The 27015-nt window shown below is 29.6% G+C and overlaps 1 protein-coding gene across 5 annotated transcripts; it reads left to right on the forward strand.

Annotated features, from left to right (window-relative positions):
• Positions 1-2682: 2682 nt before the first annotated feature.
• LOC111302825 (basic leucine zipper 9-like) lies at positions 2683-27015 on the forward strand. Of its 5 annotated transcripts, none has more exons than XM_089741861.1 (6): positions 2683-3014; positions 4042-4165; positions 4381-4564; positions 4688-4763; positions 4869-5036; positions 8780-9607. In XM_089741861.1, exons 1-6 carry the CDS (start codon positions 2829-2831, stop codon positions 8825-8827), a joined length of 786 nt encoding a protein of 261 aa, XP_089597987.1. In that variant the 5' UTR covers positions 2683-2828; the 3' UTR covers positions 8828-9607. The 5 variants fall into 5 exon arrangements, with proteins under 5 accessions (XP_089597987.1, XP_089597984.1, XP_089597985.1 ...); XM_089741858.1 differs by lacking the exon at positions 8780-9607 and adding an exon at positions 26559-27015 and having other exon boundaries at positions 2701-3014; XM_089741859.1 differs by lacking the exon at positions 8780-9607 and adding an exon at positions 26559-27015 and having other exon boundaries at positions 2701-3014; positions 4405-4564.

Here is a 27015-nt window from a genome sequence, read left to right on the forward strand (position 1 = left end):
TGTAGTGAATCTTCCTTATCCTTCAAAAATTTTTTTTTCTTTTTTTCTTTTCTTCTTCCTTTGTCTTGTGTATATCTTCACTTTGGAGGTAAGAAACTCCAGCTCTATCACCAGATTCTGCTTCAGCATCAAATCACTCTTTTTTAAAAATTTTGGTTTTTGTTGGCCGAAAGAACAAGGTTATCCTCTCTAGCAACGGTCTACTATGCTCTTTGTAGCTAACCAGCAAAGCTTCAACCATGGCTATGGAGAAGAATAAGAGGATTTCCAAGGGAAAGGAGGAAAGAAGAAGGCAGTTGATCCATTTGCCAAGAAGGATTGGTATAATAATCAAGGGTCCAACAGTTTTTACTACAAAAAATGTAGGGAAGACTCTAGTTACCCATAATCAGGATACCAAGATTGCTTCAAGACTCAAACACCGTGTGTTTGAGATTTCACTGGCTGGTCTTCAAGGTGGTGAGGATCATGCTTACAAAAAGATTCATTTGAGAGCTGAAGATGTGAAAGGAAAAAATCTTGGGAATTTGTTGGATGAGTAATTTTTTATAGATATGAGTTTAATAATTTTATAATTATTATTTTCAAGTTTATAATGAATATTATATATAAATATTTTTTAATGATGAAACATAAAAATTTTAAAGTTGTGTTATGACGAAAGTTACGAAGATTAACTATTGTGAAAAATATTTTTCTCAAACATCAGAAAATAAAATATTTTTCAAATATCATCCGAACAGTATAAAATAATTTTTTTCTAAAAAATGTCTTGTACAAAAAATATTTTCTTTGGGAAAGTCAATTTCTGATTACCAAACAGAGCCTTACCAAACACTTATTTTCAATAAACTTTTACATCTTTTCAAGATAAAATCAAGATTTCTTCTTCCCGCACACTTTTTTTTTTTTTTTTTTGGTTCATGGTTTAAGAGATATAAATGAAGAGTTAAAGCGCAATTAATTTTTTTTATTGGATATTGTATCTTGAGGACAATATTTCTAATAACCATTTACCCATAATGAAAGAATTGTTATCCTTAAAAAAACTTCCTGAAGGTGCCTTGTCAAAATTTTTCTTTCAAATTCATTTGCATAAATTGCCAACTCCAAATATAACATCTTTTTCTAAGAATTAGGCAAAGCAAAAGGGCAAAGTACTTTTTTTTGTTTTTCTACAGGCCTAGACATTAGCCAGTTTAGCCCAGAATACAATCAATCGGCTTGGACTTCGGAATGGTGTGATTGCAGCAAGCTTAAGTCATATATGGTTTTTTTCCTTTTTGCCGAGTAGATATGGAGAGGGTTAAGGAATTTGAAATCTTAAATTAAACCCCAACTATCTTAAAAAGGAATACTCCTTTCATTTCATTTTTCTTTTTATCTATCTTTCTTTTTTTAAAATATCTCAAAATTATATCTTTTTATCTACTTTTGAATATCTAAAATTTTTATTTTTTATATTTTAAAATTATTTTTTATGATTTTTTATTTTTAAAATTAAAAACTATGGAAATTTAATTTTGTAAAAAATTTAAATTTTAATGATAAATATATTAAAGTCAAAATTTTTCTTTAAAATTTGTAAAAATCAATAATACCTAAATAATTTAAAACGGAATATATAATAATTCATAAGCAAAATCTTGATTGTTGTAAATATAATACAAAACTTTTGTCCCTTTTGTTCGGGGGCAATTACAACATAGATGTTGTCCCCTCAGCCCTTACCTTCGATGGAAGGAAAGCAACTTTAAAAAAATAAAAGGAGAAGTTTAATTGGTAAAAGAATAGTAAAAGTTTTAGATGGTGGCATCTGCATTGCAATGCCAATTGCCATGATAGACGTGGTTTCAATATGGGTGCTGTAGGAAGTTAGGTATCATCCATAACCCAGTCTAAAAGTAAAGTAAAGCAAAGTAAAGCTTCGTTGTTGTTGTTGGCTTGGTTTGCTACTACTACTTTTTGTCTTGACACGTAAAAAGTAAAACAAAAGCATCTCTCAACAACTTTTTTGTTAAGATTGGCGGCAGTCCATATCAACTTCCATTTCTTTCTTCTAAATTGGTACAGTTCCAGTAATAAAAATTACAATACTAGAATAATCTTACACTGTTTTATTTTATTTACTAGGACACATATTTTCAATTCAACCATAATTAAAGCCATTTATTTTGTGAGAGGAATTAATATAATATTTGCTAAGTTCATTAATTTTATATTCATTCTTTTAAATTTGTTGTCAATTATTTAAGCTTCCTAATCCTAAAGAATGGAATGGATATTCTAATTGGAAGAATAAATAAGGACAGAAAATTACTTTGTATTGTTGATTAATTTAAGCTTAATTTTGGTGATATTTAAATTATATATATTGTAGTTAATAATATAAGTAAAGCTTGATGGCAGTGAGATAGTAGTTGAAAAATAATTGGAGGATGGAAATAGCCCGTGGGATAAGTATATAAAAAATTGGAACTTAATAATATTAGCTTAACCGTTAAGCTTATTAATTATGTCAATAATTGGGATGCGTTAAAATGCATGTAGAAACTGATTTTATGGAGAAAAAGTATGAATTAAGTAATGTGATTAATATTATAATGATGGTTTGGGAAAGAAAGGGGCATTGTAGTAATAGCCAGCCTTTGGTCTGAAAGAATCAAATAGGCCTATTCTATTGATTATTTATATAAACCCAGCGATAGTAATAATACTAAAGAGTAATCTAACTTCTTCATTGGCAATTGGCCTAATTGTTTGGTAACTCCTGGTATCCTTCATCAGTTCAAGGAGGATATATAGGAAAGTAAATTGATGAGATAGAGATGATGAAGCGGAGTACCTCGGAGTCGGATCTTGAGCAGTTCGTCAGGGACTGGGAAACTACGAGTATGACCGCCTTCTCTACCTCTGACGCCGCTAAACCCTTAGCCTTGCCCTCGCCCTTGCCCTTGCCCGATCCTAATAATTATTATTCCCCTGCCCATCTTTATGACTCGAGAGATGATCAGGTTATAATTTCTCTCTCTTCTCCTTTATCAATTAATTACTCCATATTTATATGAACATGATTAAAGATGTTTAGTCCACTCACTTCACTTCTACTACCTTCAACTAGCTTGCTCATTCACGCTTTAAAATTACTCCTCTCTTCACATGCATCCATATATTTCTATATACATGTTATTTCCTTCAGCTTCAACAACCTGCAGCCTCTTCTTTTTTCCGTATAACTCCTTTTATCATCACTTCCCTTTAATCCACCGCTTTAAAATTATATTATTATTAATAATCCTTAATCATTCTCTATATATATATATGCATATATATTCTAATTTTTTTAATTAATTTTTTTTTTTTTAATTTCAACAACTCCCTCCGGCCTCCGGCCTCCGCCATCCGTTCTGGTTGGAGCATATACGTGTTCACCAACATTAATTAACAACGGGTGTGAATTAATATTGCAATCCCTTTCTTTCTTTCTTTTCTTTCTTTTTTACTTCCTCCGGCCAATGACAACCTGACAAAAATATACATGCCAATTAATATGAAATATTATTATATTGTAATTTGTTGGTTTCTTTCCCTTTTGGATCGCCGCCACCAATACTAACGGATTTATTAATTCATAAATTTTACCAACCAATGTTTTATTAATCTTTCCATCCTTTCTTGTTATTTTTGGTTTTGAGACTATTATGATTTTGACCTGTCACTAAAATTAAAATTTTAATATTTTATCAATAAATCACATAATTATTATTATTTTTTTTTTCTAGAATCAACCTTTTTAGAATGTTAATAAAAATATATTAGTTTTTAGCAGTTATATATACATATATTAATTTATGACAGAATGAGGCTTCTATGTCAAGCGAGTATTACTATTTTGTTTTTGCTAGAATCAACCTTTTTATGATGTTAATAAAATATATATTAGTTTTTAGCACTTATATATACATATATTAATTTATGACAGAATAAGGTTTCTATGTCCAAGTCTAATATTTATTTAAACGTTATTGAATTGATAATCAGGAAGTAATGAATGATATTTCGAGTCACAACAGAGAAGCAGCTGAAACAAATGTATTGCTATTGTCACAGAATCTTACCCCGAAGGGATCCACCCTTGATTCCCCAAAGCTATCATCCATCTGTGGTATACATGAGTTTACACTACCTTTTTTTTTTGTTTTTTTAACAGATATACCAATACCATGTAGTATTCAATATACATTAATAACATGTTTCTCAAATAATGTTTTCTAATTAAGCATCGATCACAGCTGCTTTCCTTATTTATTATTAAGTGCAGTACTGATTAAAATTTTCAAATTGTGCTGTTACTTTTTTGGGTATATATAAAAAAATTAGGAATTGTGTCATCGGGAAGTCCAGTGTCTGCAGGTAATAACCCTAAAAGTAAGGAGAATAAAGTTAGAGGAACTACAAGTGTTTCCTCTGATCATGACCAAACGGACGATGAAGAAGATGTAGAAACTGACGCTGGTCAGTGTGAACAGAGCTTAAACCCCTTTAATTTGAAACGCTTTCGGAGGTACGTACGTCTATATCTATATATATCCATACCAATATCAATGCCTAATGAAGCCAATGACCTGACATTGCTTGATTTTTTATCTTTATATAATACGTATATATATATAAATATCTTGATCAGGATGCTTTCTAATCGGGAGTCTGCCAGGCGATCAAGGAAAAGAAAGCAAGAGCATCTCGCAGGTCTTCAATTTCAGGTGATTATTAATTAGTAATTCTAGCTAATTAAAACAATGCCTGTACAACCAAAAGCCTTAATTCTTTAATTTTAACTTCCCTCCATTGTCTTATTGAAATTATAGTTTAATAATCAAGAATTTTGGGGTTTGTTTCGCATTTCTAAGGCTGAACAATTGAGGGTACAAAATGATTCCCTGTGCGAGCAGCTTACAAATGCTCATCAACAATTTCGTGATGCTGAAATTAATAATCGAGTGCTAAAGTCAGACGTGGAAGCGTTAAGAGCCAAGGTAAGGATTTTCTTTACTTTTGGAGCAGACTTAATATTTCGTTTAGCTGTTTATTTGGGGGGAATATTTCTGGTACAATCATTATAGTATAGTTCGTCATTTATAATTTAAAATTACTCGAGATTCATCAAAATTTTATTTGGTGTTTACATTTATAAATAGTTGATACCTATATAAATTTTTATTATGATTGAATAATTATAAAAATGTTGTAAAAAAAAAAATTATAGGTGCTATGTTCTCTTATTTGGATACATAATTTTAAAACTAAAAAAAAAAAGAAAAGATTAGAGGTAATCATATGTTGTTGAGTACAATGTCTTATACTATATATATATATATATATATATATATAGTAAGAATATTATAGATTTAGAATTATTTATTGAAACACTAAGATAAATATTATTGATGGTTGCTTCACAAACCTTTAAGGATCTACTTGTCATTCTATTATTATTAATACTTTTGACTAGAGTAATTAGGATTCATAGTTTTCTATTAATTTCCACGAGTATATGTGCTTGTTTATATAGCACGTATCTCAATTCCATAGGGAATCAATCTTTAATAGCATTTAAGTGAAATTTTATTAAAAATAAAATTTTAACTCAACTCATATTAAAAATTAAATAATTCATATGTGGATGTATTAATAGGTTTGAATCGACTTGATTTGACCCATGTATATATATATATATATATATATATATATATATATATCCATCTTACACACCAAATTAATTATATCCATATTAAAAAAATCAAACATCTCTAATCCTTCATATATAACATATAACTGAATTATATTTAATCTCTTATCCAATGTATTTATGCTCGTTATTATATCAAACATTTAATTCAACATAAACTGCCTGAGTAATGAATCACAAAGCATAAATGTGGAATCAATTAGTTTTTTCTTAACAAATTATATCAATTCACCTAAACTTGATTGCTTTCCTAGTCATGCTCCATCAAACCAAATCAATTATGATCATTGAATATATGATAAAGCAGAAAACATCAAGCCTCCACTTCATGACGTAATTTTAAGTTACAAATGATACAAATGTAGAATTGAAATCTACAGGGTTCGCACAATGATAAAAGAAGAATCTGTTCATTCACTCTTTAAATATTGATTGAAATAGCATACACAGTAGGACATGTATGCATGTTAAAAGTCCCAATAAGGGCATGCCACATACTTTCACCATACAAAATCTTGGCCTAGATATTATTAAAACACTTACTTGACAATCTTCAAACAATTGCTTCATTACAACATACTCCTAAAAAGCTCACATCCGATTATACAAATTTTAAAGAGATTAGTAATAGTCTTGTCTTAGTCACTTACCAAGGTGACAATCAAAGATAATTATTTGTTTACTCAGTGAGAGCTAACAAAATCACTAGCACCTCACTATTAGCACTACAATGATCACATGTCTCATTTTACATGTTTCAAAGCATTTAAGATGATTATCTATATGAGAGGATTGATCTAAGCTCGGTAACATTCTATACTAAGAATATAATAAAGTGTACTAATTTAAATCAAATAATTTAAAAGAAAAATAACTTATATTTAATTAACAAAATTTTGTCTAATAATGCATCCATATTAAATCTTATGTAAACTTTTTTTTTTTTATTTTGAAAAGGAATCTTACGTAAACTTAAACTCTCAACTTGTTTAAAAAAAATCACAAGGGAATGATTTGATAAAAGGATCTACAACCATGACTCTAGTAAAAATATAACTAAGAACAATTTATTCTTACACAATAATGTCTCTTTGAAGTGATATTTTTCTCAATATGTTTGGATTTACCATAACATTTACTATGAAACACGTTCACGAAGAAACCTTGGCATATCGATATCATATTAATGGATGGAATACGTGTAGAATATGTTGGAACGCGACAAAAAATAAAAAGAAATTGGACATAACCAAGACATAATGAAGACACGTCTAAACACGTTACCACTTGCTAGATTTGCTTCCCCTAAAAACATGAGCCAGAAGAAAAACATGAGAACGGCGATATTGAAAAATAGGTATAGGTTACGAACAAGCAGCAAAAATCTTCAAGAACAAGCGGCATTTGATTTGAAGGAAGGACTGTGTCAACCTCGTCGGAGAATGCTGCCGAACCACTAATTGTACAAGAAGTGATAGTAGTTGAATCTAATATTACCGTTACTTAGCAGAGCACATAGTAAAATAAAAATCCAACAGATAGATATTCTGGAAATGAAAGAATAGAGTAGATTACTGAATAGAGAAGAAGAGATAAGAGAGAGAATTTATGAACTTTGTCAATGATTCCTTTCTGTCTTTTTTTCCTGTATCACCTTTCTTTTTACACCAAAAACAAGCTAAACGTTAACACCGCTATAACAAAATAACAGAATTTGCTTTTTTCTGGAAAACAAACATTTAACCAACTGGCTGAACACTAAATGGGCTGCAAAAATGTTAAATGGGCTAAGTAAAAACATAAATTGTCACCGGGTCTACTTTAGCTCATATCAACTACCCTTCCCTTGAAACCATCCTTATCCTCAAGGACTGAATGAAGGAAACATATGTTGCAGCTCGTATAAACTTTTCCATGTGGCATCCTTTGGAAAATAGTTATTCCACTGCACCAAGACCTCTATAACTGCCTTGCCTCGTTTCTTGATCATTTTTTTCTCTAAAATAGCTATGGGCTCCCTTACCAACACTCTTTCTGCATCAAGTAGTGGAAGAGTGCACTGTGTCACTGTTTTGCCAATGTGTTTCTTCAGCTGTGAGACATGAAACACAGGATATATTTTTGCTTCATTTGGCAACTCCAGTCTGTAAGCCACTGCCCCTATCTTCTCCAGTATCTTATAGGGTCCAAAGTGGTTAGTAGCCAATTTTAAACAAGGTCTGTCGCGAATTGATTGCCTGAAAAGTTGAAGTTTAACATAAACCAAATCATTAATCCGTAGCTGCCTGTCAGACATATGCTTGTCAGCTAGTTGCTTCATTCAGTTCCTTGCCCTGTTTAAATGAAACTTGAGAAGTTTAATTGTAGCCTCCCTTGCTTGAAGACTCCTATCCATTGTTTCCACCTCAAATCTCCAGGTAAATATGGCTTGTGAGTTGGAGCAGGCCGACCATAAACTATTTCATAAGGTGTTGTCTCGATGGAAGTGTGGTGACTAGTATTATACCACCACTTGGCCAATGGAACCCACTTCGACCAAAGTTTAGGTTTTCACCTGTCATACATTGTAAATAGGTTTCTAAACACCTATTAACCACCTCAGATTGACCATCTGTTTGTGGATGGTAAGCAGTTGATAACATCAAATCAGTCCCCACCGACTCAAATAGCTCTTTCCAAAACAAGCTAGTGAATATTTTATCTCGATCTGAAACAATAGTTTCAGGTACTCCATGCAACTTATACACATTGTCTAGACAGAGTTGAGCAACTGTAACAGCAGAGAATGGATGAGATAATGTGATGAAATGATCATATTTACTCAATCTATCCACAACAACGATAATCATATCTTTGCCAAACAATCTGGAAAGGCCTTCTATAAAATCCATGGAAACAACAGTCCATATCTTGTTTGGAATGGGTAGTGGCTGTAGTAACCTTAGATATGTAGCAGTATCATATTTACACTGTTAATAGGTTGAACATTCCCTGACAAACTGCCTCACTGCTTTCTTCATTCCTTTTCAGTATACCACACTAGCTATTCTCCTCATGGTTGCTTCAACTTCTGAATGACTTCCATCAACAAAGTTGTGGAAATATTTCAACAATTCTTGTCTTAGACTACTGTCAGATCCTACCATAAGCTTCCTCTTTCGCCTTAGCTGACCTGTAACCCAAGTCTATTTAGTAAACTGATTGGGCTTATTTTTTATATTATAAAGCAAGTGTACCAAAACAGAATCATGCAACAAGAACTGTTTAATTTTGTCCATAAGATCACTGGTGATAAATGAAATGGCATATAACAGGACTGAAGACACTCTAGAAAGAGCATCAGCTGCCACATTTATAGACCCTTTTCTATAAACCAACTCGTAATCAAAGCCCATCATTTTTACCACCCAAAGTTGATGGGCAGGCATATTTGTTTCTTGATCCAACAAAAATTTGAGGCTTTGATGGTCAGTTTTTATCTGAAAATGCCTTCTAATTAAGTATGCACTCCATTTCTTCACTGCAGCAAGTATGGCCATCATCTCTTTTTCATAAATTGAGAGTGCTTGATGTTTAGAGGATAAAGCCTTACTGAAGTAAGCAATAGGTCTCCCCTTGTGACTTAAGATCACACCAATTCCACAGTGTGATGCATCAGACTCCACTACAAAAATGAAGTTAAAATCTGGAAGAGCTAAAACAAGGGCTGTTATCATTGCTTGTTTAAACTTCTCAAAAGTTGTAGTAGCAGTCTCTTGCCATTGGAAAACATTTTTCTTCAATAATTCTATAAGTGGTGGCTATAGTACAGCACCCCCTTATGAATCTCCTGTAGTACCCCGTTAATCCCAAAATCCCTCTCAGCTCCTTAATGGTTTTGGGAATGGGCCACTCTTTGATACATTCAATTTTATTACTATCCATAGCAACTTCTCCCCTACTGATAATATGTCCTAGATATTCGATGGTTGTATCACGAAAGTCACATTTTGACAATTTGACATATGGCTGATTCTGGACCAGAACTTCAAATACCTGCTGCAAATGTAGTAGATGATCATTCTAGTTAGAGGAGTAAACCATGATATCATTGAAAAACAACAAAACAAACCTTCTAAGGAAAGGTTGGAAAATGTTATTCATCAAACTCTGGAAGGTGGATGCTGCATTGGTTAATCCAATGGGCATCACCAAGAACTTGTAGTGTCCTTGATGAGTCCTAAATGCAATCTTATGTATGTCTGCAGGATTCATTCTAATCTGGTGATATCCAAATTGCAAGTCCAATTTAGAAAACTAATGTGCAGTTGTTAACTCATCTAACTATTCTTCTACCAGAGGTATAGGAAATTTATCCTTAAGTGTAATTTTGTTCAACTGTCTATAATCCACGCACATTCTCTAAGAACCATCCTTTTTCTTTACCAGTACCATTGGAGATGCAAAATAATTGTTGCTGTCCCGAATGATTCTAGCCTCCTTCATTTCAGCAACCATTTTTTCAATTTCATTCTTCTGGATAATAGGATACCTGTAAGACTTTATCTTAACAGCTTGGGATTCATCCATCAAAGGTATTTTGTGGTCTTATGATCTTGTAGATGGTAATGCTATTGGAGTTTCAAGAACCTTAGAGTACCTGTTCAACAACTTCTGCAGATCTTGAGGTAACTCAGAGTAGTTTGCATTACTAGAAAATTCATCATGTGTTTGAGAAGAACCAGTTCCAGTGATCAACATCAAACCTCTAGAGTTACTAATCAACTTCATCTGATTTGTTGGCTTCCTTGTAGCTAATTGTACTTAACTGGCCCTTACTCCTTGGATAGTATACCAAGTGTTACACACAATAAATTGCATAGTGAGCAAGGCAAAGTCCCAAAGAATAGGCCCTAAAGTTTGGAACCATTGTATTCCAAGAACTGCATCACAATCCATCAAGTGTAAAACAAAGAAATCTGATTGCTGCACTAACCCTTAAGTCTCCCAGGTCAATCCTTTACAAATATCTCTACCCACTAGTTTATCACCATTGGCTACCATCTCACTAATGCCATTTATTGTTGAAACATTACACCTCAGCTTCTTCACCAATGACTGGTCCACAAAGTTGTGAGTGCTCCCAGAGTCCACCAACATTATACTTCCTGGTTTTTTACCTTACAATGGATACTCATGGTTCTGTATCCTTCTGCCCCGACAAGGCATGTAAAGAAATAACATGTCTATTCTGAATTTCAGCATCATCTTCCCCAGATCCCTCTAAGGTCTCCACACAATCAAAAAATTCTTCAACCTCTTATGGATTATCATCCCCATCTTCAGTTAGCATTTGATATAATTGAGACTTGGGCACTTATGGCCTGGAGTAAATTTGATACCACACCACATACACAGCCCTTTTTTCCTCCTTTCATCTCTTTCCTCTCGACTTGGTATCTTTGCATCAGTAGTCTTCATCAGAGGGATTCCAGTTTAGCAAGATTGGGTTTATGGGTGTTAAATTGTGTCACTAGTTTTGCATATTGGTTATAGGTGAGAAAGGAGGGTTTGAGAGTAGGCAAGAGTGGTGGCAGGGTGGATTTAGGGGAATAGGGAACAACGCTGGTTAAAGGTGGAGCTGTCATAAGGTTCTTGTAGGGTATAAAAGGTCTTCTGGGTATATTGAACAATAAGGACTCCATTTGTTTAGATAAATTAAAAGCATGGGTTAATGTTTTGGGGTAGAACATCTGGACTGGTTTAGAGATTTCAGGTTTCAAATTACCAAGAAAAATACTAAGAGCATTATCATCCGAAACAAACAGCAAATTTAGGAGACTTTCAAATTCCTCATAATAATCATCAACAGTGTTAGTTTGCTTGAAGACAACTAGTTCAAACATAGGATCAAAAAATTCAGACTCAATAAACCTATTTCTCATCTCAGTGACATAATAAGTCCAATTCACCTTTTGAAGCGTCCCTTGACTCCTCATAAAACGCTGATGCCACTGTAAAGCTCTCCCCTCCAGATGCATCATCACCGTTCTGACTTTCTCAGTTTCCTTGGTTTGGTCAGCTTCAAAAAACCGTTCCATCTTAAGCAACCACCCTCTAAAATCCTCACCTTCAAATTGAGGGCATTCAATCTTCTGGTACTTAGATTGGAATCTTGAAATTTGAGCTAGTTCTGTTAGAGAAACCTCCTTGAAAGATTCACCCCTGTTACTTCCAGATTCACCTATGATAGACTTTTGCTTCAAGTCTGATGAAGCAATCACCATTGAGTCACCCTGGATACCTCCCTTGGATAAGCTATGCACCTTATCCATCACCTTTCCAAACGTCTGGAGCATTTCCTCTCCAAGTGACTATTTGAGCTTGAAACTCAGTTCTGGCCTCTATCTTCTACTGCTCGTTACTGGCCCCCATTTTCTCAAATTCCTTTTGTAGCTGACCCATATCCTTCTATAGACGAGTGTTCGTTCCTTCAGCCATCGCCAAGGTCTGGTGGCTCTGATACCAACGATAGTAGTTGAATCTAATATTACTGTTTCTTAGAAGAGCACACAGTAAAATAAAGATCCAATAGATAGATATTCTGAAAATTGAAGAAGAGAGTAGAATACTGAATAAAGAAAAAGAAAGAAGAGAGAATTTTGAAAGTTTGTCAATGATTCGTTTTTGTCCTTTTTACTTGTATCACATTCCTTTTTACACCAAAAACAAGCTAGACGTTAACATCGCTGTAACAAAATAACAGAATTTGGTTTTTTCTAGAAAACAAAAATTTAACCAACTGGCTGAATACTAAATGGGCTAAGTAAAAACATAAATTGTCACTAGGGCTACTTTAGCTCATATCAGGAAGCCTCTATTAGCCATGGCTTTTAGATGGAATTGCGGGGACTCTTTCGTACACAGAGGGTGAGAAAGGAAGCCCATATTTTTTCCTTCCTCTTTTGTTCTTTGTTTTTATTTTAGTTTTTCAGCTTTTTGCTTGGTTAATAACTAATTAGAAGAAAAAAAAAAAAAAAAAGAAGTTGAGGCCTCTACTAAACTCAAGAATTTTTGGGAGTTCATTTCACCATTTGGACAAATTAGTTTAATCCCACATTAGATCAAATAAAGATCCTAAAAATTCCATATACTAGCCTTTATAAGAGATCAAATTTATATTTATTAAAAAATAGATTTTTTATTATATAATATAATATAATATAAATTTTTATTTTTATTTTTATTTTTTTAAAGTTACAGGTGTATGAATTACATATACTCATTAAATACCTACGATGATAAAAATGTGATAGTTTTGAAATATACGTTTGACATAGCTACGAAAATGAGTATAATATAAAATTCTAGTAATAAGAATGAAAAATTACTCCATCCATCCCATATCCTACCAATTGATATCCTTACAAGGAATAGAGATTTTACATTTGCTTTTCCCACACAATATCTTATGGTAATGTAATGTTATTGTTCATCATGCTAAGACCATTAAAAATTTTAAATTGTAATTATTAAAGTATGAATATTTACATTTATATTGAATATTTTTACAAAAAATATAAAAATATTTTTATTTTATAATTTTTATTGTCATGTATTACCTTACTTATATCATTTTTTTTTTTAAAATAATGTGCCATTATGTTCGTATTTTATTTGTATTACTTCTCGTGCTTCATAGAACATTTCAAATTCTTTATATAAGCTATAGTTGTTGTGTTGTCATGTTATATTACAACAGCCTCATCAACCTATGCAATAATGCTAAAGCTTATAAAGAATTCCTGAAACTAAAAAGCTTCTTGTATTGTTGTTGTGCAAGCAACAAACTCTAACTCCATCATGGATAAAGAGACTTTAAAGGCACTCAATTTAATATGTAAATAGTAGTTAAAAAACATCTTTCTAGAAACTAATTGGAAGATTAGCTTATGTCATCATAAATCTTACCATGTTTAAGAGCATACGATTCATTCTTTTCACCATATCACTTTGTTGAGGTGTACTAGGAATAGTCAATTGCCTACTTATTATTTTTTTTATCTCACAATTCTTTGAATTGAATTGATAAATATTCTTAATCTATATTTGTTCAAAGAACTTCATTCGTCTTATTTTGTTGATTCTCAACCTTTGTCAGAAAACATTTTAACGTAATTTAAAACTTTTTATCTATGAGCAAAAAATATATTAATTCATACTGTAAATAATCTTCAAACAAAGTAAGGAAATAAGGCACTCCATGATGTGTTTTCAAATTCATAGGCTTATAATAATCTAAATGGATTAAATTCAAAGGTTGAAATGCCTTGCCTTACCAAAAAGTTTCTTGGAAACATTTCTTGCAATGCAAGGTTCATAGGCAAGTAGACTAATATTTTTAAAAAACTCTAATAGGCTTTTTTTAGCTAATCTTGGCATCATATCTTAGTTGATATAACCTAATCTTTTATGCCATTTAACACTATCAAATTTATTATTAGAAGAAAATGCAACATAAGAAGTATAAGTACTATTATATTTCAGATCCAATGTAAATAAATGATTGTCCAAATGACCATGACTATAAAGCTTAATATCTAAATAAATATCCAACCGATTTCCCTAAAAATGAAATGAAAATCCTAACTTCAACAAAGCTAAAATTGATAGTAGATTTCATTGAATTGGTGATGAATATAACACATCATCTAAAAGAAAGGTGTGCCCATTACTTAACTTGAGTTGGTAGGTTCTAACACCAAGGACCTCTCCTGGTCTCCATTACCTACAGTAATATAATGGCTGCTTGTTAGAACTCAATTATAATTTACAAATCCTACTTTGTCTCAAAATATATATTTAGTTGATCATAAGTGTAAAATCCAACTATGGTGAGAATAAGTAACAAGAACATGTGAACAAATATAGATGCTAATAGAGCTGGGCTTGGGTTATACATGCTTTTGCTTAGTGCAATCATGAGCAAAGTGACCCACTTCTCCATAGTTGTAGCATTTAACCTTGTTGATGTTTTTCTTTCTACACTTGGCTTTTGCACACATCGCCACATTTCCATTAATGTTAAATTCTAAACATTCTTCTATTTAGCTCAATTGTCCTGATTGTGCTTAAGCCATTTTTCCTTAGGCTAACCAAAAAGAGCTACATTAATAGTAGCACTAGTCACCTTTTCTATGCTTTCATTCAAGCATAAGATGATGAGATATATTATCGAAAGTCTTTACATTATCATTATGTGTTAACACCAATTTCACTTGACTCTAAAAAATCTTAAGAAAGGACTTTATAACTTATTAAACCTATTGTTTATTAGTGAGCTCAATTCTAACCACTCTTAAATCTTTTATTATTATAGACATAATCCTTAAGGACTTCACCATAAGGTTTAAAGGATTCATAACATATTGATGAAGCTTAACATTGACAACATGAAGCTTAGTTGTAGTTATTCCACAAAATTTCAATTCTAGGTGATCCTACATTTGTTTAGCAATTTAGAAAGTCTCAAACACTATAATAAGATTGTCATGCATGCAACTTGGAATAATAAAACATGCATTATGATCTTTTTTTAACCTAACTTTGGTAGACTTTTAAATCCTTTCTATGTTGGGTCGTGTTTTTTGGCTCAAGTAGATTCATGCTATTTCTTATAGTTTTAAGAATCTCTTTTTCATTTAAAAGATTTTAAATCTTTCTATGTCTTATATCATAATTATTCCTATTAAAATTTTCTTTTTTTTTGTAAAATTAATCAATGTTTTTTTTATTATCATTATCTATATCATTATGTAATACTCTAATTAGGCACTTTATCGCAATATTTTATTCCAAATAACAATTAAATCATAAAAGTTTTTCTTATATATTTAGATAAAAATTTCACTTGTTAGTCCATAATTATCTTTGTATATAAGTTTAAATAAAATGTCCAATTATCTACATTATGCAATATTTTTTACTACTATCATGCCCTAAACCTAAAAATTTAGGATGTAACAATGCCATATACTTATTAGAGGAATCTTACAAGTAGGTAAGGTAACAAATATCACTAATCAAACTCCAAAATATCATACCAATTCAAAATCAAACTCCAAAGGATTTTCAAGATTTTAGTTTACAAAACAAAGTCTCTGAAATGTATGTATTACACTTGATCGAAAAGTATAATAATATTTTAAATTTATTATAACAAGGTACTCACATTACAAGCTATATCATAATAAAGGATAGATGAAATCTTGAAACAGAATCTTTTATTAGAACTAAGTTGTGAAGATGCAAATATCTAAATTTGAAAAGTAAGAAAAATTAAAAGAATGAATACAACAACTCAGCAAGTAACTGATATCCTTTTAGTTGGATTAAGCATGCCACAAAACATTTAAGCCAAAATATAAACTAAATGATTCAAAATATTTTGGGTAATTTTGTATTCACAAATATATTTTCCCAAACATATTCTCAAAAACCAAATTCTTAGATTACAAAACGGAATCAAATATCGCAAAATTATAAATTTGTTAGTCTCCTCTAACGTACTATGACCACATTTAACCCTAATGGCACAGGTCAAAATAAAAAAATTTCTTTTAGTGCAATAGGATAAAAGTATATTAGGAGCGACTAAATCGTTGCACTGAAAATCATAATTAACATGTTAGTGCAATGGGACAGAGCGAAGATCACATAAACCCCTTTTATGAAATGGGGAAAAAAAATCCCATTAGTGCAATGGGATAAAAGCATATCATCGATGGTATGGTGAACAAAAATCACTATTCTCAACTAGTGGCATAATTTGAAACCAGTATCGATATCACAAAATATATGTTGACATAATCAACAATTAATCCCCATTGGTATGGTCAAAACATAGTTATACTAGGAGATAAAACCAAAATATAATTTCAGATTACCTAATATAGACAAAATCGATATTCATATACTTTCTCAAAAAGATAATCCATACAAAGTCATTTCCATAATTATTCCAAAGGAAAATTTCATATTCCAACACTCAATGGATATATAAATATATTGTTACGAAATCATATTCAAAAATCAAAATAATGCCAAGCCATATTTCAAACTTGTAACAAATAAATCATATATACATTTTGTATGCTCAACCCAATTTACAAAACAAATGGATAAAACAATATATATTATATATTTGAACTTTAAACATATTGAAGCTGATTTTTAGGGACATAAAATCGAAGGGATATTAAGTCACTTATCAGATGTGCTAAACCGAAACTTAAAGAACAATTCCTTCAATTCTCTTAGTATCCTAATAATTCAAAAAATATTTTAAAAAATCAAAATTTAACCCAAAAACAAAAATTTAACAAGGCAAACCTTCCGTAAATCATCCTAAGCAAATTGGGTTGTATGTCAATCTTTTCGACAATTCAAAACTATTTGAAAGGATTTTTAGCATATTAAAACAAAATTTATTTTAATATAGCAAAATACCTAAAATTGAGTATAAATATAAAATTAAGAATTAAAAACACAAAAATCAGTTTATAAATATTTAATTTTAATAATTAATAGTAATCATTTTTATAAGTCTAAATCTACCTTAATAATTTTATAATAAGACAAACAACATGAAATTAATACAAAAAAAATATATTGAAATAATTAAAAATTTATTAAAAATAATATAACTAAAATTTATTTGATTTATAACTAAATATATCAAATATTGGCTGAAAACTATTTTTTAAATTAATTTAAAATGAAAAATTATCAATTCTAAAATTTTGCATTTTATGAGTATTTAGCTTACTTAGAGCTATAAAATCTTTAAAATCTCATAATTACTAATGACAAAGGAAGACATGAATTTGAAGTAAGAATAGAATATTACAACTTAAAATTTTATTTCACTTAAAAAGACATGAAAAATCATAAGTTTCAAAGGTCTAAAATTTCAAAATTGTCATAAAATGCCCAAAATTTCTAGGTTTCAAAATTATTTAGCTATTTTTAGAATCAAGATTCATTTAGCACAAAAACCCCATGATAGAGTCACTTATAACAAAATCAAGATCACATTTTATACTACAAAAATCCCTAAAAAGTTGACCAAAAAACTTATCAAAAAATGGAGTTTTGACGACCTAAATTTGGGTTGTCAGAATCATCAAATACCTATTTTTTCCAATTTAAAAAAAATTTATAACTTATAAAATATACAATTGAATGAAGAGCTATAAAGTCCATTGGAAAGGTCTTCATGAGACCTTTCTATATATGCCAAATATGCCACTGGAAAACCACTAGAAAGTTGTTTAAAAATTAAAAAGTTTGAAACCTAGGTTGGGTTACAAAGAAAACTAACTAAATACTAAAAATTTTGTGAAAAATAAAGTTTAATCTTACATTAAAACTTGATATGCAACTTTTAAATCTCAAGATGGCAGCCTCTATCGATTGTTGTTCTCCCTTTTTTTTCTTGAAACTATTTATTTTTTTTTCCTTTCAGGTTAGAGACAAGGATGTGTTCTTATAGGATTGATAAATTACACCATGACCCCTAAAAGTGTTTTGTTATCCAAAACAGTCCTTGTTGCCAAAAATCATCTAAAATTTATTTTTACAATTTCGTCCCTTTCACAGGTTCATCAACAACATACCAAATTTAAAACACCCAAGGTCAAATAAAATAATATTAACAAAAATTTTGGGAGGTATTACATCTTCCTCACCTTAAAAGAATTTGATCATCTAAATTCAAAATCTTATGTACCTAAAATTGAACACATCTTTGACTAATATCATATACTTATCAAAAACCCATATTGTGTCAAAGTACACCTCAATCCAAGTCTTGTATTACAAACTTTCTAATATTCAATCTCAATTCATGTCTTAGTAAAGTGCAATTATCAAAAGTATAAAACTCCTTAAACTTCCACATAAAGGAATATAAAAAATACCCGTTTCTTAATTCTAAACGAGGATCGAACAAATAAACTTCAATATGATTTTCACAAATAATTTCAAACGTAACAAACTTGCCATAATTTTCTTTTTCATATAAATTTCTCAAAGCTTTGTACACTCTTTTCCAAAATTGGACACAAGTAAATTATCTTTATGAGATACTATTATAATTAGAATACCATGTAATCTCACTATTTCCTTAACATATAGTCTAGTAAACTATACCAATGAAATTTCAACTTAGATGTGTAAAGAGTAGAGTTAGTCAATCAATATCAACAATCACCCAAAGAGAATCATTCCCTTTTGAACTCATTAGTAACCCCGATACATAATCCATAATAGTATGCTTTCACTTTCATTTAGGAATAAAAGAATTGTAACTTTCCATTAAGTCTAAAATGTTCAGTTTTAACCTGTTGACAAACCCAATATTGTGCAAGATATTATGCAATTTCTTGATTCATGTTATTCCATTGAAATTTTGCTTTTAAAACATATACATCTTTGTGTCACTTGGATGCATAAACTATTTAATGTTATGGGTTTCCTCTAAGATCTCTTTCTTTAGCTTATTGTTATCATGAACACACAATCCATCTTAATTCCTTAAAGCCTCTATCATCATGAATACAAAAGTCATTTTGTTCACTTGTCTCAGCTTAACTTTTAAATTGTTTGCCATTTATCATCCTTATAAAACATTTAATTATTTCCATCAAAGTAGGTTGAACTTAAAGAATAGCCAAATAAACATATTTCCAATGGATAACTACGTGCAATTACAATTTTATAAAACCCTCCAAAATATATATATATATATATATATCTAAGGTTGTCACACCCTAGCCTGAGACTAAATTATGACAACCATCACATATCCTTTTTAGTAAGATTATAGATTCCAAAATTTTCTTTCCAATTTTTTTAAACATTGTAGTCTCCAAAAATATCTAAAATCAAAGTTAACACAATAATAGCACTCCATACTTTATAAAGTTTCCAAAAGTCCCAAATATTACAATTCATAATCTCTACACTAATCCTTTATAATCTAATATATTTTTATTTAGTAACAAGCAATGAATTCTAAATTATCAATAATCTAAAGTTCGCAATTATACCAAATCACACATTTGCGCACTCCAATATTTCATCCAAACATAATCTTAAATCCCACAAGATTTACTTTCATGTCGTTGTCTTCTATCAGTCTAATCAAGATTCACTGCATCTCTATGAATACAAATTTTAAATTAATTTAAATCGCTTATAATCAAACATAATCTTAAATTGATTTATGATTTCAATATATCTTCTAGTTACTTATGTATCACATGTAAAATTTTTTTTTTTATCAACTATAAAAAATTCCTCACCGCCTTAACCATCATAATTTATGACAAAGATCAATCAATGCAATAAATCAAATATGAGGTTTCATATTACATAAATTCAAACATAACCTTCAAGTACCAAAACAACTCAAATTTCAAGAATCAGATATCATATAACAATTTCACTAATCATAAAGCTCACGAATATTATGATATCCCTAATTTGCTTTAATAAGTATATTGTTATTAGCTTCAAGTCAAAGTCAAAAATTTTCATACCATAAGAAATTCCTTTATTAAAATTTCAATCAATATAACTTCAAAAATAAAACTCATATCAAGAGAATTTATAAACCCATCGCATGTGTAACTTAATATCGTAGATTTTTCTAAAATTTCTTCAAAATTGAAATCATAATCAATATTGCCAATTACACAAAGTTATAATTGATAATTAGTCATAATCACCATAATAAAAATCTCCTCCCTACACTTATAACAATAGATAATTCTAAGCAAAAGGTAATCTCATAACCCAAATTACTCATTCATAATCTAGTTCTTTAATGAAATCTTTCAATAATCATAACCAGTTTCTATACAAAGAATCACAATGTGTGTCATGTACCATAACAAGTGATATTCTCCTTTAACATTACTATATGGAAACTCATATTCTATCTTTAGTAAGAACTGTAATTGCAATGACTACTAATAAGTCCTTTGCACTCCTAGTACAATATACTAGTCACACTTTAAGCTAATTGCATAAGATTCTAAATCTTATCATCAAGCTCAAATGCTTTATAAAATAAAAAATAAATAAATTATCTTACAGTAGGTAAATATCCTCATTTACGTTTATAATGCTATCACCACAAGCACAATCTTTTAAACAAAAATATATCAAGGCAATTCTCAAACATCAATACCAATCATTTATTAAATTGTTTTACCAAAATAAAATTCATACTTTGCCCTTAGAACATATTTGGTTTCATTCTTTGTAAACTTTACTATTTAATTAAAATCTTTAGGTAATCATATCCATAGACCTTAACCCTTATATAAAAATTATAATATTTGCATATGATAAGTGATAGTCTTCATTAAATGTAATATTCCCATATTACTCCTCAATTAGAAAAGTTAATTACCAATCAATTATTTTTACTATCTACCACTCTATAGTACTTCAAAATAGTCACCTAATGGTCAAACCTCAAGCAAAGTATCAAAATATATCAGTTTCAGTCATCAAGTTACATATTCTTTCACAAAAACCTAATTAAATCAGATTAAGCAAATATTCTCTTTACCAATGAGAACTCATAAGAAATGCAAAACTAAAATACAAATTAACAGTATCAAAATCCCCATCTATATCATGATTTTAATTAATCATAGGTGTAAGTTAAAACTTAATCTACAAGAAAGTTTGTAATATTTATATTGATAAATATCTTAAGATTTTTTTAACAACCTTATCAATTCCTATATTTCATACGTTACCTTCAATAAAGTATAATTCATGTCCAAAATCAAAGATTCACTGAAGATCTATCACAAAAATTCAAAAATCCCTATAAGTAAGATATTCTTAATAAAGTATAATTCATTCCAAGATTGAAGATTCATAAAAAATCCATCTCAAACCCCAAAATCTCTATCGATCAAAATCTGATTTTAATATCATAATACCCCAACTGATTAAAAGTATTCTCTACAATAAGTCTTAAGCTTAAAATATCCAATTTATATAATAATTCTATTAAAGTCACTTCATTTAAAAACATATCACTTCATGGTATCTCTAATATTTCATACTTTGTCTCAAAACCATTCCATAATTAATTTGAGCTTAAGATAACTATTTTATCATAGTTCATACCAAAACCAATCATTTAAAACCATGTCATTTACCCATTTTTTTTTTACCTTAACAAACTTTATCCTAACCATAATTTGCAGATCTGATGTCCAAATATCAATTACACTAAAGACTCCAAGATCCATAAAATCTCAAACCTGGCCTGATACCACTAATTTGTCATGCCCCAAACCTAAAAATTTAAGATGTAACAACACCGCATTCTCATGAGAGGAATCCCACAAGTATGCAAGGCAACAAATATCACTAATAAAACTCCAAAATACCATACCAATTCAAAATCAAACTCCAAAAGATATTCATGATTTTAGTTTATAAAACAAAGTCTCTGAAATGTACGTATTACACTTGATCGAAAAGTATAATAATGTTCTAACTTTATTATAACAAGGTACTCATATTACAAGCTATATGATAGCAAAGGATAAATGAAATCTTGAAACATAATCTCTTACCATAACTAAGCCACGAAAATGCAAATATTAAAATCTGAAAAATAAAAAAAATTAAAACAATGAGTACAACGACTCAGCAAATAATCGACCATCCCTTTAGTTAGAGTAAGCGTGCCATAAAACATTCAGGCCAAAACATAAACTAAATGATTTGAAATATTTTGGGTAATCTTGTATTTGTAAACATATTTTCACAAAACATATTCTCAAAACCAAATTCTTAGGTTACAAAACGGAATCAAATATTGTAAAATTATAAATTTATTAGTCTCCCATAACATACTACGACAACACTTAATCCTTATGATACATGTTAGAATAAAAAAATTTCCTTTAGTACAATAGGATGAAAGTATCTAAGAAGCAACTAAATTGTTGCATTGATAATCATAATTAACCCATAAGTGCAATGAGACAGAACAAAGATCACAGAAACTCTTTTAATGCAATGGGACAAAAGCATATCACTGGTGGTATGGTGAACAAAAGCCACTATTCTCAATCGTTGGCATGGTTCGAAATTGGTATTGATATCACAAAATATATGTCGACATGGCCAAAAATTAAGTCCTATTGGTAGTGTCAGAACACAATCATACTAGGAGATAAAACTAAAATATATTTTCAGATTGCCTAATATAAACAAAATCGATATTCATATACTTTCTCAAAAACATAGTCCATACAAAGTCATTTCCATAATTATTCCAAAGTAAAATTTCATATTCTAACAATTAATGGATATATAAATATATTATTACAAAATGATATTCGAAAATCAAAATAATGCCAAACCATATTTGAAACTCATAACAAAGAAATCATATATAAATTTTGTATGCTTAACCTAATTTACAAAACAAATGGACAAAATAATATATATTATATATTTCAACTCTAAACATATTGAGGTTGAATTTTAGGGACATAAAAATTAAATAGATATTAAGTCACTTACTTGATGTGCTAAATTGAAACTTAAGTAACAATTCACTCAATTTTCTTAGTATACTAATAATTCAAGAAATATTCAAAAAAATCAAAATTTAACCCAAAAACAAAAATTTAACAAGGTAAACCTTCCGCGGGTCATTTTAAGCAAATTGGGTTATGTGTCAACCTTTTCGGCAATTCAAAACTATTTAAAAATATGTTTAGTATATTAAAACAAATTTTCTTTTAATATAGCATAATGCCTAAAATTGAGTATAAATATAAAATTAAGAATTAAAAACACAAAACTTAGTTTATAAATATTTAATTTTAATATTTAATAGTAATAATTTTGGTAAGTCTAAATCTAACTTAGTAATTTTATAATTAGACAAATAACATGAAATTAATAAAATAAAAATATATTAAAATAAGCAAAAATTCATTAAAAATAATATAATTAAAATTATGTGATTTATAACTAAATACATCAAGTATTGGCTGAAATTAATTTTTAAAATAATTTACAATGAAAATTTCTCAATTCTGAAATTTTGCATTTTGTAAGTATTTGGCTTACTTTGAGCCATGAAATCTTTAATGTCCCATAATTTCTAATGATAAAGGAAGACACGAATTTGAAGTAGGAATAGAATACTACAACTTAAAATTTTGTTTCACTTAGAAAGACACCAAAAATCGTAAGTTTCAAAGGGCTAAAATTTTAAAATCGTCACAAAAATCCTTAAAATTTATGGGTTTCAAAACTATTTAGCTATTTTTAGAGTTTTGATTCATTTAGCACAAAAACCTAATGACAAAGCCACTTATAACAAAATCAAGATCGCATTTCATACTACAAAAATCCCTAAAGATTCGACCAAAAGGCTTATCGAAAAGTGAAGTTTTGGTGACCTAAAGTTAGGGTGTTAGAATCGTCAAATACCCATTTTTTTTTTCAATTTTAAAAAAATCATAACTTCTAAAATATATAATCGAATGAAGAGCTACAAAATCCATTGAAAAGGTCTTCAAGAGGCCTTCCCATAGATACCAAATATGCCATTAGAAAACCATCGGAAGGTTATCGAAAAATTAAAAAGTTTGAAGCCTAAGGTTGGGTTTTGAAGAAAACTAATAAAATACTAAAATTTTAAGAAAAATGAAGTTTAATCTTACATTAAAAACTTGATATGCAACTTTTAAATCTCTAGATGGCAGCCATCATCGATTGTTGTTCTCCCTTTTTTTTTGTTGAAACTGTTTTTTTTTTCTTTTTTTTTTTCGGTTAGAGACAAGAATGTGTTAAAATAGGATTAAAATCTGATAAATTACACCATGACCCCCCTAAAAGTGTTTTGTTATTCATAACAGTCATTGTTGCCAAAAATCATCTAAAATTTATTTTTGCAATTTCATCCCTTTCACAGATTCATCCACTAACATACCAAAATTAAAACACCCAAAGTAAAATGAAATAATATTTTTTTATAATATAGAAAATAGTATTGACAAAAATTTTGGGGGGTATTACGACTACATACATAAAATAAAATAATCGTGACATGTGATCTAATGACATGGATGAAACAATATTCCCTAAAACATATAAACATCTACTCTCTAAATATTAAAGGATTAGACAAAACATTATTTATATATTAAGACAAATTAATTTCTAACTAATTAATTAAAGATATATCACCACAGAGTAGTCCGCATTTCTAAGAAGCTGAAGCTACCTTCATTCACCAAAATTATTCATACACATGTTCTAAAGTGTGAGAGTGAATCCTAAACACACAAATTATATGATTTTTCATAAGAAAATTGCAAAAATATAATTTAGTGATTTCTAAAATTTCAATTTTGGAAAATCATAAATCAAGTTTGGAAATTTTGATGAAAAAAGTGTTCTAAAAACGTGCCAAAAAACGCTACCCGTGTGCCGGATGTGCCACTTGCGCAATAGGAAAAGTGGCTTTTTATGAAATAAACTTTTGTGATTTTTTAGTTTAGTCCACGAAATTTTAAATCCTTAATTTTCATTAACTATACAATGAAAAAAATCCTAATGGTATTCGCACAGAAAACTTACGACACAAGGATTCTATTCATATAAATTTCACGCCTTAAAATCAAAATATGTGTGAGCAAGTCAAAGTTTTGTTTTTTTTTTTTCTAATTTTACTATAATTTTCTCACAAACAATAAGTACTTTTAATATAAAACTTTTACACAAATTCAGATTATCCTAGGGCACATATCTATGTAAAATTTTGGTATAAAAGCATGTGTTCAAACTTTAAGATGACAAACAATCATAGAAGTAAATTTGAAGGTGAACAAGTATCATTATACTTTGATACCTGTGAAGGAATATTAGCAGCTTAAGGATTAACTACTTCAATGCTAATCTGAATTCCTAAGATCTGTTTGTCCATGTTTGCTTTACAGACCTTCAAGGATCTTGTTTTTATTCTTCTCTTTGAACAATTACTTTGATGTTTCTAGTTCATTGATGGCTACTAGCGCTGTCTATAAATTCTTAGACTACAAATTTTTAGAATGCCCAAAATTTTGGTAAGATAGAGTTTAAGAGAGAACTTGTTTAGTAGAGTAATTGAGATTAATATTTTTTATTAATTTTTACAGTCATATGTGGCTATTTATATAATATATCTTAATCTCGTCGAGGATAGACCTCTAATATAATTAAGGTGAAATTTTATTAGGAACATAAATCTAACTTATTTTGATTTTACTAATGGGCTTGAGCCCACTTGACCCGCCCCTATATTTGTGAACATATTTCCTCCATCCCAAAATAATTGTCCTCTATTTATTTTTTGTCAAATCAATTTAACTTTGACCTTTATTTTTAAATATTATATTAAATTAAAATTTAAAATATATATATTTTAAAAGTTTTGAAACTCAAAATTTGAAAAAATTATTTTTAAAAAATTTTAATTTTATAATTTTATTAAAAATAATGGTCAAAGTTGAATTAATTTGACAAAAATTAATAAGAAGGGATGATTTTGGATATAATTTATCTATATTAATTATATAAAAAATAATATATATATATATATATATATATATATATATACCGGACTTTCTGCTATAGTTATAGCCTATATATTATAATGCATGTAGAAGCAAAGTTTTGATCTGAGGATGTGCCCGCTAGACGGAAGTCATAATAATGTAACTGTATATAGGTAAAGTTGGCTGAGGATATGCTTGCTCGAGGCTCCTTGACTTGTGGTTTGAATCTACTTCTTCAAAGTCACTTGACTTCACCGCAACCAATTGCCACTCACAATATTGGCTGGGTAGCAAATGTCTCACCCACGACTAACATCCACCGAGATGATTCCATATATTCTGGATTGACTGTTTCTGGGAATTCAGCCCTTGAACTTGCAAATGTTGATATCAGCAATGGGAATCTCAATAATGGAATTAGCGGTGATGCTGTGAGCGGTGTTTCGGAAATTTGGCCTTAAGGATATGTATGCCTTGTCCCCTGCTTCGTTCGATTAGATCTAAGTATTATTTATCTCTTATAGAAATTTCTCCCCTACTTTTTACTATTCTATGTTTGCGCTAACATTTTAATTTTTTTTATGAAATTATAAATACACTTATATTTATTTCACTCAATTAAATCAAATT

The sequence above is a fragment of the Durio zibethinus genome, chromosome 13, assembly GCF_047325235.1.
Source record: "Durio zibethinus cultivar Kanyao isolate XHJ-2024 chromosome 13, ASM4732523v1, whole genome shotgun sequence".
Classification (NCBI taxonomy): Eukaryota; Viridiplantae; Streptophyta; class Magnoliopsida; order Malvales; family Malvaceae; genus Durio; species Durio zibethinus.

Coding starts and splice junctions, on each gene's coding strand:
- LOC111302825 (XM_089741858.1), top strand. CDS start 2,829: ATGATGAAGCGGAGTACCTCGGAGTCGGATCTTGAGCAGTTCGTCAGG. Junction 4,565..4,687: donor AATTTGAAACGCTTTCGGAG/GTACGTACGTCT, acceptor TATCTTGATCAG/GATGCTTTCTAATCGGGAGT. Junction 5,037..26,558: donor TGGAAGCGTTAAGAGCCAAG/GTAAGGATTTTC, acceptor AACTGTATATAG/GTAAAGTTGGCTGAGGATAT.